The 20,376-nt window shown below is 38.4% G+C and overlaps 1 protein-coding gene across 2 annotated transcripts in view; it reads right to left on the bottom strand.

Annotated features, from left to right (window-relative positions):
- Positions 1 to 321: 321 nt before the first annotated feature.
- The window catches only part of LOC126475457 (breast cancer anti-estrogen resistance protein 1), a 547,820-nt gene continuing 527,765 nt past the window's right edge, over positions 322 to 20,376 (bottom strand). For both annotated transcript variants that reach the window (XM_050103334.1, XM_050103335.1), the window contains exons 7-8: positions 10,289 to 10,595; positions 322 to 1,624 (exon numbers count right to left, since the gene is read on the bottom strand). In XM_050103334.1, the coding sequence (XP_049959291.1) occupies positions 1,173 to 1,624; positions 10,289 to 10,595 (759 nt within the window). In that variant the 3' untranslated portion in view covers positions 322 to 1,172. The remainder of the gene's footprint in view (positions 1,625 to 10,288; positions 10,596 to 20,376) is intronic.

Raw genomic sequence — 20,376 nt, 5'->3', positions numbered from 1 at the left:
TCATGATGCTAATGGAGGAGCTGCTTGGATCAGAAGTAGTGGTTTCAAGGCCTGCAAAGCTGGCAACACCCGGGAGAGGGTGTGCTGACTCCATGCTCATCCATACACATCCAAATGGCACCATTGGCTGTGAATGACATGGTGGCTGGTCACTCCTGATTAGCAAGTCTGAAGCCACAATGGTGGAGTTTTGGAAGCAACATGATTTTCAGAGAAAAGAATCTCTAGCAGCCCCCCACAGTACAATTCATACAGTTAAAGTCTTTATGATACGCAATTTTATTACGATGACAAGTATACACTGAAATTACTTAATTTTTTTATATAATACATTACATTTATTGTACTGAAATACAGGATACAGCCAGTATATTTTAACAGCAGAGCAGTAAAACTGCTAAACTGTTCAGTAGCTGAATATTACATAAATCAGCATGAAAATAAAACATCATCAACAGCACTCCACATCTTCAAAGATGGAAATTCCACAGAAAATTACATTTCTTCCACCTTCCTTCAGCTTTTGATTAAAAAGGACATTATAAATACACAAATTCATCAGCAAATCTATATAATGACATGCTCAATGGCAATAAATTATCTGTCAGTCTTAAATGACTTTTAAGATTCTACAAGACATGGAAGAAGATAATATATTACAAGAGCTGCTACAGTATAGCTGCATATCTACAACTATGTTCTTTCAAAGGAGTAAATATTGTAATACTTTTCTATAGCAAATGTTCAGAATGAGAAAAAAGAACAACAAATATTTGCACATCATACAATATTATACCATAGATACACAATCATTATTCATCTTACTTCAAATCTGCATACATGCAGTGAATGAAACTGTTACTGATGAACATAGTAATAGCACAGTAAGTATTTTCAAACTACGAGCACAAACTTCCTCTCACCCTTACTCTACACTGCGGACGCCATTATTGATACACTGATTACTATTAAGCAGGCTGCTCAGATTATACAGACATTTGCACTGTCCTTGTGCAATCAAAAGTTCATCTTTCATAGGGGAACTTGTTCCACAGGCATGTCCATTACTTCACAGGAATGAATAATCAGTCACATTTCATGACTATGAGGGAAAAACCCACCTCAAAATTGTTCATCTTTCAATTTAATGCCTTATGCAATATGTTTTGCTATTACTGGTGAATAAGACTAAGTTTGAGATCTCGAGCAAGATGGGAAACATCCACAACTGAGTCAACCATCTCCTGCACTGCTGTGACAGAAGGGAAATGAAGAGCAGCACGTTTGGTCTTTGCAACAGTTGTGGCAAGAGCTTCACTTAGCGCATTTGCACAGGTGAGGACTCGTGCACGCACACCTGGGTGGACAACATTCCGGTGGACAGTGTCACCAATATGCACTAGGCGATGGGCACTGAGGACTACAAACTTTCCATGTGCCAAAAACACTTTCGGTGGCTGATTACGTTCAACAGTCTGGAGAAATGCATCAATAGCGTGGGTCAATAATGCAGAATGTGTGGCTGTTTGTGCAGCATAAAATGCTAAAACCTGTCGATCGTTGGCATCCAGCTCAGAACTTCCATCTGCTGGTGGTGTTGTTTCGGTGGTTTGTTTAGGCTCTCCTGAAAAGGAAAAATAAATATCTTCATTATTCCCATGATGATAGTGCACTTCTGTCATGACATAGCAGCCTGTCAATGTAACAAACTACAAACATTATTTTACACTTATGACATGAATGTGAGAACAGATCTTAATTTTCTTAAATACTAATCAAACAATGCCAGGTAGGAATATCAACAATATAGGAAAAGATAGATTACTACATTGCTACTTACTGTAAAGAAGGCATGTAAGGTTGCAGACAGGCATGATTAAAAGACCTTTGTTGGGGGGAGAGGGACACACACACACACACACACACACACACACACATACACACACACACACACACACACACACACACACACACACACACACACACACAGAGGCAAACACTGTCTGGGGAGTGTGCAAGGGCTAGACTGCCAACAGGTGCAGCATCAGGAGATTGGGAGATTGTAGGGCAGAGAGGTGGGGGAAAAAAGGAACAGAAAAGGAGAGGAGTGGGGAAAGACAGGCAGATGCGTTGGTAGAGGGCTGCAACTAAAGAGGGTGTGAGACAAGAATGGGGAGGAGATAGAAGGACAGAAGGGGTCGAAACAGTTGGTTGGAGGGTGTGGGTTTAGTATGTTACTGTAGGTTGATGCTGGGATAATTACGGGAGTGGTGAATGTGTTGTAAGGACAACACTACTATCGCTTCCCCTCCCCCCACCCTCTCTAGTGTGTGTGTGTGTGTGTATGTGTGTGTGTGGGCGGGTGCTCTCTCTCTCTCAACTGATGAAGGCTATGGCCAAAAGCTATATGCGAGTGTCTTTTAATTATGCCTTTCTGCAACTTGCTGTGTCTTCTTTATGGTAAGAAGCAATAACTTGCAATTTTATCTCTGTTGGTTGATAGTAATAGTGCAGTTCACTCTGTGTTCAAGTGTGTTATGTTGTGTATCCTTGTATGTATAGAGTTTCTATGAAATAAAGTGTGTTGTGTACCCTATATCACTGTGTTCTGGAGTTCCACAAAAGAAAGAACACACAACTGTGCACATAAAATGTAACATTTTTTGCAGACACTTTTTTTAAACAATGCAACTGATAGGAAAATCATTAAGGAAATGGTGAAATAATGCACAAAATATCCAATATAGAATTTATCATTACATTATCCTTTCACCTGTTAACAAGAAACATTACGTTAGATACTGGAATGTAAGTATCTTCATATCAGTAGAGTTAAATAACACATGAAGTAATCATTATATAACTCATTTTAAAAGTTAAATACAGCAAAGCCTTATTTTTCTAATTTAAACTTTTTTTCATTTGCTGGGGCTCACTGAAATGCCATAACTTGCACTTTATGTGTTTGAGATCTAAATAATATGAGGCCAACAATAACTATGCTTTCTTATGTAGTTCCCAGTTCTATACTTCTATAAAATATTTTTCAAGATATCTGGTAGAAATGAAGTAGACCTTTCGCTGGACAGTTACTGTCTGTTTCTGCTATTGATTCACAAGATACTGCTCCAAAATTGAGTCTGTCAGAGATGATACCACAGCTAAAGGCCAATATTTACATTCTGGAGGTAAAATTATAAGTACTGTTGATGTAAATAGAAATTTTAAAAATTCGATCATAGCTCTTTGAAGTCACTTTAATTTTGCAGGTAAGAAAAGATCACATGAATCGATTGTCTTGTTTTCAGCAAACTACTCCTGAACTGATAGTTCTGCACAGTCAGTGTTAGTGAAGGAACATTTAGTTGTCTTGATTCAACTACTCTCTTCCTACAAAGTTTTTTGTCCAACATTTTCAAACCATTTGCATGGTAATGATGGTTAAATGTTTTATAATGAAATAAAAATGGGAAACACACAGTGGGCTGGAAACAATTGTGAGCATGATTTGACATTGGATTGAGACTGTTATGTTGGGTGGAGATACCCTTTCCACACCTATAACGATGACTGGAATTTTGCCTCAGAGTCATAAATGTAAATACAACACTCATCTCTTGTCTCCTCTCAAGTTTTCTTGGAGTGACTGATTAATAGTGCACTTTTGGGTGTTCAGCCAAGTTATTGATTCCATTTTTATGCAGAGTATTTTGATGACTGACACACCTGTTTTCTTCAGGTGCTGCGAACTGTGTTGTTATGCACACGCACTGTCTGGATTCCAGTATGACTGGAGTCCAGGCAGTTAGTACACATTACAACACATCCCATAGCACCAGAGGAAGACAGCTGGGTGAATTGTTGAAATACTGTGCATAAAAATGGAATCAACAAGTGCACCATTACTCTTCTCCTGTGATAACCCTTTGTGGGAATCTTTTGCCATCATCACCTCAATCAAGGAGTTCTTTGTATCATTCAATGTTTCTTCTGCTCTTCATTTCAAATGAGGAACAAACTCAGATATAGCTTTATGCATGTTCAATTTTTTAGTTAAAATCTTGTGATTCAAAAATTGAAATTCCAACCTCTTCTGAAAGTTCCCTGGCAGAAAACTATTGTCACACAACAGATCTTTGATTTCCTGAATGTTAATTTTACCAGTTGAGATGAAAAACCTGCCTTGTTGAGAACTATCTTCTTCAATTAGCAGTCATTGTGGAGCCATTTTTAACTAGTTTTATAACCTAAACTATAAGTTTTTTTTTTGACATTTCAAATATTTCTGTACATGTTTTTGTTATTTCCACACAAAATTTCATAGTCTACCATTGCTTCTGTAAATCCTCAGCTACCTTTTACTCAAAGAACAATGTCTTGGAAACTAAATGAAGTTTCAACAATGTGAAACAATGAAATAGTTTGCTGTACTGCCAATGTTATGTCAATAGGATGCCACTCTGTTGCATAGCGGAATTTCCCTTTTGTATAATAATGAAACCTGATATGAGGTGCTACCCAAAAGTTCCCAGAATTTATGCATAGCCTGTAAAATCTATCTAATATGACATAACACCCCAAAGAGATACCTCACATATTCTTTGTGGGTCAGCACTGCAAGAGGCTTTATGCTAGGTGGTCATGTTTTGCTGTTATGTTCATTTCTCCATTGTTGTGTGTTCTGTTTCTTGCAAAATTAATGACAGAAGATGTCTGGGAGTAATATATGTCCATAAACTTTTGTTTCAAACTCTGAGAAACTATTTCAGTAACACATAACATATTTGAAGCAAGTATTTGGCGAAGATACCTTGGGTCACAGTCAAACTTATCACTGTCTTAAATGTTTTCTAGATGGCATAAACATCATTTGACAATGTTCCTTATTCAGGATGGCTGTTAACTGGCATTGATTCTGACAGTGTCATTGCTGATCATAATATGGTTCTGTAAGATCATAGGCAGACTGTCCAGGACATACGCAACTTGTGGGGCTGCCTTATGGGACTCCTCAGAGGATTTTGTCCAACAAACTGCGCATACAATCGATTGCAGCAAAAATTTGTGCTGAAAATTCTCACAGAGAGCAGAAACAACAATGTGTGTGAATATGCAGAGAACTTCAAGAAAGGCATGAAAGTGAACCGCTGATGAACGCTTGGTTTATGTGTGTGATCCAGAAGACAAACAACTGTTGTCACAATGGAAAGGTTCATGATCACCCCATCCCAAGAAAGTCCAGCAAATGAAGAATAATGTGAAATCCATGCTCATATGTTTCTTCAGCATGGAAGGCACTGTCGATAAGGAGTTCATCCCTCCTTTTCAATTTGTCAATGCCGTGTTCTACCATGTTCCGAGGTACATATGGGAGGATGTGTGATGAAAATGTCCAGAAGAGTGGCACACATGTGACTGATTACTCCATCAAGAAAACGCAAGGTCACACAATGCGTTGATCTTCCAGGCATTCCTGGCAAAAAACAAAATTACCATTGTTCCTCATCCATCATATTCAGCTGACCTTGAGCCGAGCTACTTTTGCTTGTTCCCCAGAATGAAACTCAAGTTTAAAGGCTGAAGATTTCACACAGTTGAGGAGATTCATGCAGAACTGCAGGTGGTGATAAATTGTCTCACAAACAGTGCATTCCAGAGAGTGTTCAGTTCATGAAAAACCACTGGGAGCAGCGTGTGTGGCTTTGAAGGTGACTGGTGAACAACAGCCGGGTAAAATGCAATGTTATTTACTGGTGTATTTTGGGAACTTTTTGGTAGCACCTCAGACAGAGTTATTTGTGACTCCACATAATGTGATTCATCCAGGAGATTCACAATGCATACTGAATATTATGGCCAGAGTCTGCTAGACTCACCTAAGTCAGACTTTCCACTGAAATCAGGTAATCTCCTAGTGACATTAAGTAAATAATAATAGTGCAGAAATCTGTGTCAAAGGACAAAATTTACCAATTAAGTGCCATTAGTGAAAGACAGAGGATGACCAATGACAATGACACCTCAGGTCAGATTGGCAGAAAGATACATGTTTAACAAACTTCAGTACTCGCTTGGAGATCTAAATTTGGGAGTCAGGTGGCCATCCTCCTGGGTGTAGAAGGTAGAATCCTGGTCTTTCTAGAGTGGAGGTGATGTTCAAGAGTATTCCATGTTTCTATAGTTAGAAACACAGAGATTAACAAACTTTTTCTTCCAGTACAAATAGGTTAAAGACTTTACAAGTCTGTTTCCCATGTAAGGGCAAGAAATGAGAATCACTTATTTATGATTTTTAGAATAGAATTATGGGTTAATGCATGTGCATATGATTGGTAGAGAGATCTTCTTTGTAAACTATGGTGCTGTTAGCCAGCTGGAAGTGGCATTGACTGAAGAGACATACCTGGCAATAATATGTTTCTGTATACAATTCTACTTCCACACAGTAGTTGTCAATGATGTTAGAGTAGCGACTATTTTAGATTAGATTAGATTAGATTAGATTAATACTAGTTCCATGGATCATGAATACGATATTTCGTAATGATGTGGAACGAGTCGAATTTTCCAATACATGACATAATTAGGATAATTTAACAACATACTTAAGTTATTATAACAACTTTATTTTTTTGTGTTTTTTTGTTTTCTTTATTTTTTATTTTTTTAAATATTTTTCTTTTTTTTCTTTTTTTTCTTAATTTATATCTAAAAATTCCTCTATGGAGTAGAAGGAGTTGTCATTCAGAAATTCTTTTAATTTCTTCTTAAATACTTGTTGGTTATCTGTCAGACTTTTGATACTATTTGGTAAGTGACCAAAGACTTTAGTGCCAGTATAATTCACCCCTTTCTGTGCCAAAGTTAGGTTTAATCTTGAATAGTGAAGATCGTCCTTTCTCCTAGTATTGTAGTTATGCACACTGCTATTACTTTTGAATTGGGTTTGGTTGTGAATAACAAATTTCATAAGAGAGTATATATACTGAGAAGCTACTGTGAATATCCCTAGATCCTTAAATAAATGTCTGCAGGATGATCTTGGGTGGACTCCAGCTATTATTCTGATTACACGCTTTTGTGCAATAAATACTTTATTCCTCAGTGATGAATTACCCCAAAATATGATGCCATATGAAAGCAATGAGTGAAAATAGGCATAGTAAGCTAATTTACTAAGATGTTTATCACCAAAATTTGCAATGACCCTTATTGCATAAGTAGCTGAACTCAAACGTTTCAGCAGATCATCAATGTGTTTCTTCCAATTTAATCTCTCATCAATGGACATACCTAAAAATTTGGAATATTCTACCTTAGCTATATGCTTCTGATTAAGGTCTATATTTATTAATGGTGTCATACCATTCACTGTACGGAACTGTATGTACTGTGTCTTATCAAAATTCAGCGAGAGTCCGTTTACAAGGAACCACTTAGTAATTTTCTGAAAGACAGTATTGACAATTTCATCAGTTAATTCTTGTTTCTCAGGTGTGATTACTATACTTGTATCATCAGCAAAGAGAACTAACTTTGCCTCTTCATGAATATAGAATGGCAAGTCATTAATATATAATAAGAACAACAAAGGACCCAAGACTGACCCTTGTGGAACCCCATTCTTGATAGTTCCCCAGTTTGAGGAATGTGCTGATCTTTGCATGTTACGAGAACTGCTTATTTCAACTTTCTGCACTCTTCCAGTTAGGTACGAATTAAACCATTTGTGCACTGTCCCACTCATGCCACAATACTTGAGCTTGTCTAGCAGAATTTCATGATTTACACAATCAAAAGCCTTTGAGAGATGACAAAAAATCCCAATGGGAGCTGTTCGGTTATTCAGATCATTCAAAATTTGACTGGTGAAAGCATATATGGCATTTTCTGTTGAAAAACCTTTCTGGAAACCAAACTGACATTTTGTTAGTACTTCATTTTTACAGATATGTGAAGCTACTCTTGAATACATTACTTTCTCAAAAATTTTGGATAAAGCTGTTAGAAGGGAGATTGGACGGTAATTGTTGACATCAGATCTATCCCCCTTTTTATGCAAAGGTATAACAATAGCATATTTCAGTCTATCAGGGAAAATGCCCTGTTCCAGAGAGCTATTACACAGGTGGCTGAGAATCTTACTTATCTGTTGAGAACAAGCTTTTAGTATTTTGCTGGAAATGCCATCAATTCCATGTGAGTTTTTGCTTTTAAGCAAGTTTATTATTTTCCTAATTTCAGAGGGAGAAGTGGGTGAGATTTCAATTGTATCAAATTGCATAGGTATGGCCTCTTCCATTAACAGCCTAGCATCTTCTAATGAACACCTGGATCCTACTATATCCACAACATTTAGAAAATGATTATTAAAAATATTTTCAACTTCTGACTTTTTGTTCGTAAAGTTTTCATTCAATTTGATGGTAATACTGTCTTCCTCTGCCCTTGGTTGACCTGTTTCTCTTTTAATAATATTCGAAATTGTTTTAATTTTATTATCAGAGTTGCTGATTTCAGACATGATACACATACTCCTGGATTTTTTAATAACTTTTCTTAATATAACACAGTAGTTTTTATAATTTTTGATAGTTTCTGGGTCACTACTCTTTCTTGCTGTCAGATACATTTCCCTTTTCCGGTTACAAGATATTTTTATACCCTTAGTAAGCCATGGTTTGTTACAAGGTTTCTTACGAGTATATTTAACTATTTTCTTGGGGAAGCAGTTTTCAAATGCATTTACAAAAATGTCATGAAATAAATTATATTTTAAATTGGCATCAGGTTCACGGTACACCTCATCCCAGTCTAACTGCTGTAGGCTTTCCCTGAAATTTGCAATTGTTAAATCGTTGACTGAACGTACTACTTTGGAGGACTGTTTAGTATTGCTGAATGGAGCTATGTCATATATTGTAACTAGCTGTGCACCATGATCAGAAAGACCATTCTCAACAGGCTGAGCATTTATCTGGTTAAACTTATCTTGGTCTATAAAGAAGTTATCTATCAGTGAGCTGCTATCCTTTACCACCCGAGTAGGAAAATCAATAACGGGTGTCAAATTGAAAGAACCGAGTAATACTTCAAGGTCATTTTTCCTATTACCCTCTTTCAGAGAATCTACATTGAAGTCCCCACAAATAATAATTTGCTTTCCCCTGTCTGACAGATAGCACAACAAGGAGTCCAAATTTTTCAGAAATAGATGAAAATTTCCTGATGGGGACCTATATACAGTTACAATTATAAATGTGCCTTTATTTAATTTAAGCTCACAGGCACATGCTTCTATATGTTTCTCTACACAAAACTTTTTTGTTTCTATACTTTTTGCACAATGATAATTTTTGACATATATGGCAACTCCTCCTTTCTCCATATTTTCCCTCATTACATGTGCAGAGAGCTTATAACCACTTACATTTACCTTATCCATATCAGTAACAATGTGATGCTCAGACAGGCATAGTATATCTATTTCATTCTCAGCTTCTAAATCTTCTAAACAAACCAGAAGCTCATCTACTTTATTCTTTAAACTCCCAATATTTTGATGAAATATACTTACATTATTTTTAATTATACTTTTATGAGAAACTTTCCTTATTCTAACATTTGCAGTACTCTCCTGTCTGAGTTTCTCATTGTGCTTAGGCCTAGTTCCTATACCAGTGGTCACATGGTGTTCAGAGAGGCAGATTATGTCAATTGGGTTGGGTGACTTTAATTCATCACTGGTGTTAGTGAGGCTAGTAAGCCTTACTAAGACCAATTTATGAGAGTCTCATAGCCAAGAATTGATCCACGTCCATCAGTGAACATTCGCTTTTCTAATAAGTCTAATAAGTATTGGTAGCGTAATATGTGGCATAATTTTAGTCTGCACACACACATCAGTATGAGTGCATAGATTCTGGCCATAAACACATAGGATACTTTTTGCAACACTATGACATCACGAAGAATGAGGGAAGGAACATCTCCGCTGGCTTCACCCAACACTATATGAACAAGTTTATAAGTGAAAAATTCAGCTCTTTTTTAAAGACTGATTTCACATTTATGACAATTAGAAATAGATAAAAATTCAAAAATACTTTTAATTTTATGTCATTGGTCTGTTATTTCCAGTGCTTTAAAAATCATGTTCACACACACACACACACACACACACACACACACACACACACACACACACACACACACAAGGGAAGCTGTTTATTTCACTTAAATAGTTCTATTTGCTACTAGTTTTTTTGTTGCAATGCTAGTGACTCACCTATGACAGCAGCAGACTCTGCCTCCTTGACAAGAGCGTCATACGATTTACGCAACTCAGCTGGTAGGGAGTCTAGGATCTCTGCATCTTGCCGTGCAACACTTTCTCGTGACTCTAGGTTGACATAGTCATAGTCCTCCAGCCAATCAGAACCACTGCTTGGCGGTGGAGGTGAAGCAGCACGCTTGAATAGTAACGTTGAGTTACCCTGGATGAAGGAGGCAGCTTGGCGCACATCCTCTGTGAGAGCACGCGCACATGCAACCAGCTGGTCCAGAGCATCTGGTGTGCGGCAGTTCTCTTCACCCTGAGGACACAAATAGACGTAAGACCTCTATCACAAAAGTTCAGCATCTTAAGAAAACAGAAACATAATGTGCTTTGAATGCTAAATTTCAATGCTTTTTATAAGTTGTAGTGTTCATAAATAATAATTTTTGCAAAGCAGGCAACCTTCCTTATTTTATCACTTTTCATGCAATACTCATCAAAGTTTAAATCACAGTTATCATGCACAGTGTCATCAAAACAGTGTTTTAGCCCTCAGAATGTATGAACAATATTCATCAGAATATTTGTCATTCGCCCTAATGAAGCCACACCCAGTATCAAGTAGTCATTTATAAGTGGAGGTGAATATTATGAACATAGAGGGAAGAGAGAAGCAGCACGGTGGCACAAAGGCATGTGAAATCTAAGAACTGGTTGACAAACTGTTGTAAGGGTTATCCATGAAGTAACAATCATTAGCCTTTTATAAATTCAAGAAATATATTTAATCAATGAAAGATACGTCAACAACAGATTTGAAGCTTATTTTTATTAAACAAAATTTTAGGCTCGAAAGCTAAATTTAAATTATATTCTGCAATTGTCACTAAATAATCCTCATTTGTGAACTATTTTATCAAAAACTCTGATTTAAAAATTATTAAGTTTTGACAATTGAATATGCATGTCTTGACTATCAAAACGGACAAGTGTGCACAGCGCCACAAACTTGTCAGAAATGGCAATCAGTGTGAGGAATGTTAACATTGTCCTCATATAGGGTGTTCTAGTAGAACTTACTGGAGGAATGATGTGATTCAGTTCTGAAAATGCCATGATCATCAGTACCATTACACAGTACTAGAAAAAGAGCAACTTAACTTGAAACTCTGAGGTGATTTGGCAGCAGTGTAAGAAGAGCTAGCAGTTTCAAAAGCTCTAGTTTGCTCTAATCATGTTAGGGCTAGAAAAGAAGAGTGGATTACTTACAGTCAAACCTTGGTTGAGCTTTGTTTACAATGTAAAACAAACAATCTCTGTTAACGATATTGTGATGCAGATTTGTAATAATGCACAACAGATTAGAATGGAATAAAACATGTATGTAAGACTTGTATGTCAATTAGAAATAGATAAAAATTCAAAAATACATTTAATTTTATGTCATTTGTCTATTATTTCCAGTGCTTTAAAAATAATACATAAACAAGCACACAAAATCCTTAACAGTGTTATTATTTACAGTTAAAAACTGCTAAAGATTAATTCTCCCCTCAGTAAACTGGGTAGTGTCACTGTAATGCTCCAGACTGCACAAGGCTCACAGCACCTGCAGTTGTCCATTGCTGAGAAGAATGCACACGGCAGCAAACTAAGAGTGCATCATCATGCAGTGGAGAATGGATTACTATGTGCCAATCTAAAAATTAGTTTTTTGTTCAGCCTGGGGATGATGGGCTGGTTTTTCTCTTATTCTTCTGCACAGGTTGAGGTCAGAGCCTACTTGGCTGGCTTAAAGGCTGGCAACTTTCCACTGTGTCAGGTTGTTTCCAGCAGCTCTTGGAAAGAGACTTCGAATAATTTGTGCAGAAAGCAGCAATTTCCAGGGAAGTGTTGTTAGCAGGAGCAGTAAATAGCCAAATGAAATAGTTGTATTCAGTTCCTGAGGCTTTTTGGCAGAAAGGCCTGGATATAAAATAATTTTATGGAGTGCTTTTGCAGCTTGCAAAATTGGGAGTTCGCCATCACTTCTCATAGAACGTAGAAGTTGTGTGTCCTCTGGGGTGGCTGTCATGTTTTGTGCTGTATTTTTGTATTTGAGAGAAGGTGATCCTTTCAATCAGTCAAGCTGTTTCTTGCAGTACGGAAAACTGAGAGAATCTGAAAGTGTGTTCCTGCGTCTAGGTGTAGATTTCTGATTGAGTTATTTCCAGTGTTGGCATTTGGTGAGTGTTCACTTGCTCCATAGACACAGACCTCACAATACATTGTGGAGCCAAGCAGCTAGGTGGATGATGGTGATTACTGGATGAGATGGACTTGCAGATGTTTAATTGAAACCAGTAAATTGTACTTCCTTCGAAATTTAAGTGTGGTCTTTTTGTGTTGCCTTTTCCCTGATGACTCTAAATCATATTCCTACTTTGTTATTGTGGGGATTAACAACAAATATTCCAGTCCAGGAATCAGATCCTGGAATCTTCTTGAGAACAGTTACACAGTGAAGGGCTTTAATTATTGGCTTTAGAGAAGTGAGAAGTTTAACCCTGTCTTGTGGATCAGAGTGATGATGGCAACCCCTATTTAAAATAATTTTATGAATGAGTTTACAAATGTAGCAGGTCACATAATTAATCTAGATCCACCAATTAATGTTTCCAGGTACATCTGTATATGAGCATGTTGCATAATTAGTGTTGCACACGGCTCAGCGCTGACAGTGCGCAGTTTCTGGGCACAGCCATAAGTGTGACATCACTTGACACCACAGAAGATTTGAAGAGAAGTTTTCAATATGCTGTTTGGATAAACCACCGATGTATAAAGGTTGGGTCATACTCGACATCAACAGAATGGACACATCAACTCAATTTTTGTCCTCTCATCACAGAACAGAACATTGAAAGTGAGATTATGAGATACATCTGTTACATAAAAACTCAGAATATTGTATCAGAATTAAAAATTAGCCATTATAAAGTTTATTATTGGGCAAAACAAACTTCACAACTGATGTTCTTTACGAAGTTCATATGATAAACTGACGAGAAGTGAAACAAGAGGAAAAGTATTATCCAGACATTTCAAAAGATCAACATTTATTTGCAAGAGAAAATATATACATACAACTGCATCAGATAATATTAAAAAGGCAACACATTGAGCCATTTTATATTACAGTTTTGCTTATTTTCTTTCAAGAGACCAAATAAAGTAAAAAACGAATGTATTTTTCTTCTTCAGTAGAGATGAGTTTTTCACTGCTAACAAAACGATATTTAAGGAAAGTTCTTTCATCAATTTATGCAGAGTGTGAGCTTTTCCTTTGTCCAGGTATTGCACATTGTAAAATGTAAAAGTTTTTCCTTTCAGATATCTGGCTGATTTTCTGGAACATTGCCCATGGAAAAAATAGTGAGGACTTCATGGAACTTTTGCAATGGGTCACGCAAAAAAAGAAAAAAGTTCAACATTTGACATCAGCAGATAACATCACCCTCCTCAATGTCAACACCAAAACTTTCTTCATGGCAAACACTGACACTGATTTTGACACTAACATCACATCCCATTCTAGAGCACTGCATCAACACAGCAAAGCTGAGTAAGCAACAAGGAAAAGCATAAATGTCAACTGGCATCATTGGCTAGGATATCCCACAGAGCGGGTTCAGCCACCTGGCAGAGGAAAAGGTATTCTTCCTCTGTACACATTGGCCCTTTCCTTGCAGATATGTTAGAGCTATGTCATATGTATATTTGTGGAGTGTAGGCAAGTGTAATGGATTGATCAGCCAGAACATTATGACCACTGACCTACTATAGATATAATCCTGTCCTGGCAATAGCAGCATCTCTTGGCAAGGAATGACTGCAAGTCAGACACAGGCACAGTGCGTGTAGTATCAGTGAGCATGCTACCCATTTGTAGAATGGGAAGGCACACAGTCTATCTGAGGCTGAGTGAGGGCAGATTGTTACAGCTCAGAGACTTAGTACGAGCATTTCAGAAACTGCACGACTCGTCGGGTGTTCAAGAAGTTCTGTGGTCAGTGTCTTCAACATATGCTGAAACCAAGGTGAAACCATGTCCAGACATCACGAGATTGGGCAGCCACCCCTCATTACAGATGTCGCATGTCGTTGCCTTGGGCTGACTGGTGAAACAGGACAGGCAGCAAATAGTGGTGGAATTAACATCAGATTTTAATGCTGGCCAAAGTACAAGTATGTCTGAACACCCCTAATGATGGGCCTCTGCAGCTGACAACCCATGAATGTGCCAATGTTAACACCATGACATCGGCACATATGACCGAAGTGTGTATGTGACCATTGGCGCTGGACGTTGGCACAATGGCAGAGCATTGCATGGTGTGGCGAATCCCGATACCTTCTTCATCATGCTGATGGGAGGGTGTGAATCCATCAGCTCCTTGACACCTGTACTGTTGGGATGCAGCTCCATTATGCTCTGGGGAACATTCACATGGACATCCATGGGTCCAGTGGAGCTTGTTCAAGACATTGGCCAAGGAGTGTCATATACTGGTTGCGGACCACATACACCCCTTCATTACAGTCATGTTTCCTGAAGGCAGTGGTGGTTTTTCAGAAGGATAATGTGCCATGTCCCAATGCCAGGAGTGTAATGGAGTTGTCCAAGTAACACAGTGGCAGGTTCTAATTGATTTGCTGGCCTCCCAACTCGCCAGATCTGAATCTGATCGAACACTTCGAGGATGTGATTGAACACAGCATAGCAGCTTGTCACCCTAGCCCCAGAATTTATCGAAATTAGGTGACTTGTGTGAGCAAATATGGTGCCAACTCCCTCCAGTGACCTAACAAGAACCCAATGCTTCCATGCCACAATGCATCGCCGCCGTTCTCCATGCCAAAGGTGAACATTCCGGCTATTGGATAGGTGGTCATAATGTTCTGGCTGAACAATATATAGTGTACCATTATGTTTTTGTTATACGATGCTGATGAGAGAGAGTGAAACTCAGTGTGAGCACATAGCCTACTCCTCTCAAAAGGCACCAATGCAGCTGCCGAGCTTAATGTACCTATTTACAGAATCAGATGCCCTCACTTCACAGGACATTGTGGAGAGATTTTGAATATAATCTAGGATGGCTATTCCAGCTTGAGTGCCTGCTGAGCACCCATGGGCAGTAGTGGGCAACCAGGTTGCTGGGCTGTAGTGTATATGGGCACCGAAGACCTTGCTGTCATGTGCCCATCCCAACATATCCACCACCTGTAGTTTTGTGACATTATTGCCATGGCCTTGCATCCACAGGCAGCAGTGTGCAAGTAGGTCACACAAGTGCAACAAGTGCAGAAGTGTGCAAGAGGGTAGGCTACCTGGAGGGTAGCCTACACTATAGTTGTGCCTGCCCGCAAGCGAGTCAATGAGTATGCCACAACGTATGTGCCCAATGAGGTGGTGTTGGAGCAGCTTAGTAAATTGTTGAGGAATAGCATCAAGCCTGAACATGCTGCAACTTCGTGGCCTTTCTGCACCCATGAGAGTTCTTTGTGGCAATGCAAGCTGCTATACAAGTCAGTAATCATCACCAGGTTCTGACACTTCTTATTTAAGTGTGCCAAGATAATTGCTACCCCAAAGGCCAGTAAACCTGAAGCTCTTCTGCAAAACTACTGCCCCACTGCACTGCTTAGTGTGGTAAACAAACTTCTAGAATTAGTACTGCTTAACAGGATTGGTCAAATGATACTCATGGCTGTCCCAGTAGAACAGGCTGGCTTTCTCCCCAATTGAAGCTATGTTGAGTAAGTCCTGGCTCTCATTTCACATACTGAAGTGGGCTTTCAAAAGAAAACATCCATGGCTTTCATTGATCTATCAGCAGCCTACAATACCATCTGGAGAAAAGGCTCATTCTGTAAACTGATGAAGATAACTGTATTCCAGAAAAGTTACAAAGCTTATTGAGAACTTGATTGGTAATGGAGGATTCCAGGTCATCATGGGAAACAAAATCAGTAACCAGAAATTCCTCCAAAATGGCTTACCTCAAGGCTTGGTATCAGCCCTACTGCTGCTTAGCCAGAAACAGTTTGTAAAAAAATTGGTTATGCTGAATATTGCGCTATAGAGAAAAGAAACCTTTGTTTTGAAACTTTGGAAGAAAAGTCTGTAGTAGCAGGATACTTCTAAAGACTGAGTGTTAGACTTAATGCCACTAAGACAGAAGTGAATTGCTTCCATCTTAATAACAGACACTCCAGTAGAGTCTGGATATCTATACTGATGACAAACATCTCAGCCACAATAAGGAGACAATATATGTGGATGCCAAACTACATAGAATTCTGTCTTTTAAATCATACCTCACAAATATTGCCACTAAACTGAGGACAAGAAATAATCTCATTCAAAAACTCTGTGGAACCACACAGGGGTAATCAGCAACAACTCAGTGAACTTCTGCACTGAGCTCAGTGTACTCTGCAGCAGAGTACTGTGCACTGGCATGATGTCACAGTGCTCATGTAAACAAAATTAATGTGCAGCTTATTAATACTATGCATATCATTTCGGGAATAATTAAGTCTACTTCCACCATATGGCAGCCTGTCCTATGTCACATATCACCCCAAAATCTGCAATGGAAAGAAGCCTTGATCAGGGAATACAACTAGATTCAAGGAAGCCTGGGACTTCGATTGTGTTCTGATTTTCCTGATTTCAGAATCAATTTGTTCAAGGTATCCTCCTCTTGCACTTGCAAATAGTCTCACTGGGGTTAACAATCACCAGTTCCTGGGGGAGGAAATGGCTCCAACACACCTCAACAACATGGCAGTTGTTGGCTCGTATTATTGAGGAAGCCCCTGGGCTCGATCAAACCCACAAGATATGCTCAACTCTCAACCCACAGAGAGCAGGATATGGAAGATGTGCATATTCACTTATTTAAATGAGGAATGCTGTCCTCACCAGTGCCACTGCTGCACAATGAGGCAGACTATGGAACTCGTCAGCAAAGACTGCAACAACAGAGCATATAGGATTAAGTTTGTTATTATGTCTTAAATGTTGAGAAATAGTGTAATGTAACTCAACAGTGAAAAGTACTTACAAGGGGATCATGCTTACTCTTCATCACCAATTTCATCATAATTTATGGTATATGCAGGGCTTGGCCAGAAATGAAAGAGACAGAAGTGGGAGCTCCACATGACCAAATGTTAGGAAAAACAGCAGTTTTGGTATCCGTGAAGTGCAGTTTCCAGACAGCAGTTGGTGCACCAGAAAGAGTATGGAATGGTAATTTGTTATTTTCAGTTTTTACCTTATTTCCACAGCAAATAAACTGAAATAATGCTCAATATATTTCATTTATTAATATTTTCATGAAAGGCATGAAAAGAAAAGGCAAAAGAAAATATAGGAATGCAAATAAATTTACAAGAAAGGATTGTACTTACAGCATCCTCAAGGACTTTGCAAGTAACTTTCCAAAAAGCAATTTTAATTAATGCATACAGGACTTGGTATTCCATTGGTTTCATTTTGACCTCTGAATAGCCTTCGGTAGCTGCACTTTAACGACAGATCCCTGGTGTGGGTAAAATAGCCCACTGGCCATTGGGGTCAGTGCCAATTACAGCTACAGAGCTCATTCCCTTGCTAGCTGTTGATTGAATAATGTGAATTTTCCAAGAATAGCGTAAAAACACAGTGAGAATACTGTTTTACTATAGAAACTTTAACACATCAATATCACTATAAAAATGCAGTGTATGTAATGTGTGGAAAATTCTAAGAGAATTACTGCTAGACTGTTTTTATGATGACCATCAATCTAACATGTATAAATCAACAATTGTGAAATATTAAGAGTATCTAACTTTGTATACGAAGTTCTAGTGTGAGCCTTACAATCCTTTCATTAAAATTTAACTGCAATAACAAATTTTCTTTCCCTTCCCTTCCCACATCTTTCATGAAAATATTAATAAACACAATATGATGAACATAATTCAGTTTATTAGCAGTTTAAGTAACGTAAAAGCTGAAAATAAAATAAAAATATTTCTGCACAGGGTCACGATACCATGACCTGTGGATTAGTGCTGTGCATTCTTTTCACAATGCCAACAATTGCTGGGAAGCTATGCCAACATACATGGCACATCTGTCGCCTGAATCATGCCAAAAATGCTATTTTCTCCAAATGATTGGCCATCTGTAGCTCCCACTTATGTTACTCATTTCTGCCAAGTCCTACACATACCACAAGTCTTTGCAATCCTCATGCTAGATGCCATGTGCTACATAAATAAATTTTGAGATTGAGAATACAGTTACACAACAGCTATGCAGTTTACCAGAAACAAATGAAATTTGTTTGCCTGTCACGAGCAGTCGCCTTAACCACTTCGGCTGTCTGAGCAAGTTTCTGTGACTGACCAGATCTCCATGCCCCAGTGTGTACATCTGATAGTGTTCACACAATCTGTGATCTGTGCACAGGGAAAGATACACAGGGTGCATCAAAAAGCGTCATTGATTTGGCACATCTATATTTCTGAAACTAATAAACATATACAAGGAATTTTGTTTTTTGATGAACGGGAACCTCACAAAATGTTTTCGATACCTTGTCATAGGGGTTCAGTAATCCCCATTGAGATGCATGGCTTATGTCAATGCAGTATTGATATTGTTCCCATATTGTAGCGAGCATGTCTTGAGTTGCAGCTTCCACAGCTGCTGTTATGTGACATCTCAGTTCATTCATTGTTGTTGGTAATGGAGGCACATAAACAGAGTCTTTTATAAACTCCCACAAGAAACAATCACATAGTCAGATGTGGTGACCTTGGAAGCCAGTAATGTAAGGCTGAATTGTTTGGTCCAGTATGACTGATCCACTGTTCAGCAATCCTTTAATTTAAAAATTCCTGTACTTTCAGATGCCAGTGTGATGGTGTCTGATCCTGTTGGTAAATGAAGTCATTTAAATCAGTCTCCAACTGCGTAAAAAGAAAGTTCTCAAGCATATCGAGATATGGGCTTCCTGTAACAAGTTCTCGGCAAAAAAAAAAAAAAAAAAAAGGACCACAAACCCTTTCCCGTGAAACGGCACAAAACACATTAAATTTTGGAGAGTGTCTTTCTTGTTGTACAACTTCATGTGGTTGTTCTGTACCCCATATCCTCACATTATGATGGCGCCTTTCCATTTAAATGGAATGTTGCCTCATCACTAAACTAAGTGTGGAAGAAAACTGTCATCCTTCACCTTGCCAAGAGCATAATTACAGAACTCAACATGTGTTGTTTGTTATCTTCATGAAGAGCTTGCAGTAGTGAATTTTGTATGGTTTCACGTGTAAACGTCAGTGCAATACACCCAGACGGACATAGGGGTCATGTTGAGCTGCATGGCAAACGGATTTCTGAGGACTTCTTGTGAAACTATGGCCAATGTGCTTGATGTCTGTCTCAAACACTCTGGGATGGCCAGGCAATTTTCCTTTACACAGACAACCAGTTTGTCAGAATTGTTCATGCCATCATCTGATGCTCAGTGCTGTAGGAGGATTCACACCATACATAGTACGAAAGTTACGCAGAACGGTTATTACCAACCCACACTGCACAAAGCGTAGAACACAAAACACTTTCTGTTGTTCCAAACCCATTTTTACTAGAACTGAAGTGGACGCACGCTGCTGCTACCTACTGGGAACCGTGTAAAACTCTAGAGTTTGCTGTTTCCAACATTACATTGTTCATGCACATATCTGAAATAGTTATAATTTTTTAAAATTTGACGACTCTCTTTGATACATCCTGCATTTAGTTTTCTCATCATCTTGTGTTCACTTTACCCTGAAAACTGTGCACTCGGATAGCTGAAGAGGTTGAGGTGACTGCCCACAACAATTGGCAAAACCCAGGTTCGAGTCCTGGTCCGGACAAATTTTCATGTGTTCCTGGTAAATTGTACAGCTGTTGCGTAACTGTATTCGCAATATGCGAATCTGATCTTCTGTAGTATCTGTTCCTTTGGACATTTTATACCAACACCAGGTATTGTTCATTTTTTAAC

The sequence above is a fragment of the Schistocerca serialis genome, chromosome 4 (genome assembly GCF_023864345.2).
Source record: "Schistocerca serialis cubense isolate TAMUIC-IGC-003099 chromosome 4, iqSchSeri2.2, whole genome shotgun sequence".
Taxonomy (NCBI): domain Eukaryota; kingdom Metazoa; phylum Arthropoda; class Insecta; order Orthoptera; family Acrididae; genus Schistocerca; species Schistocerca serialis.
Note: the sequence above shows the minus strand (reverse complement) of the source record. Positions and strands in the feature narration are given on the sequence as shown.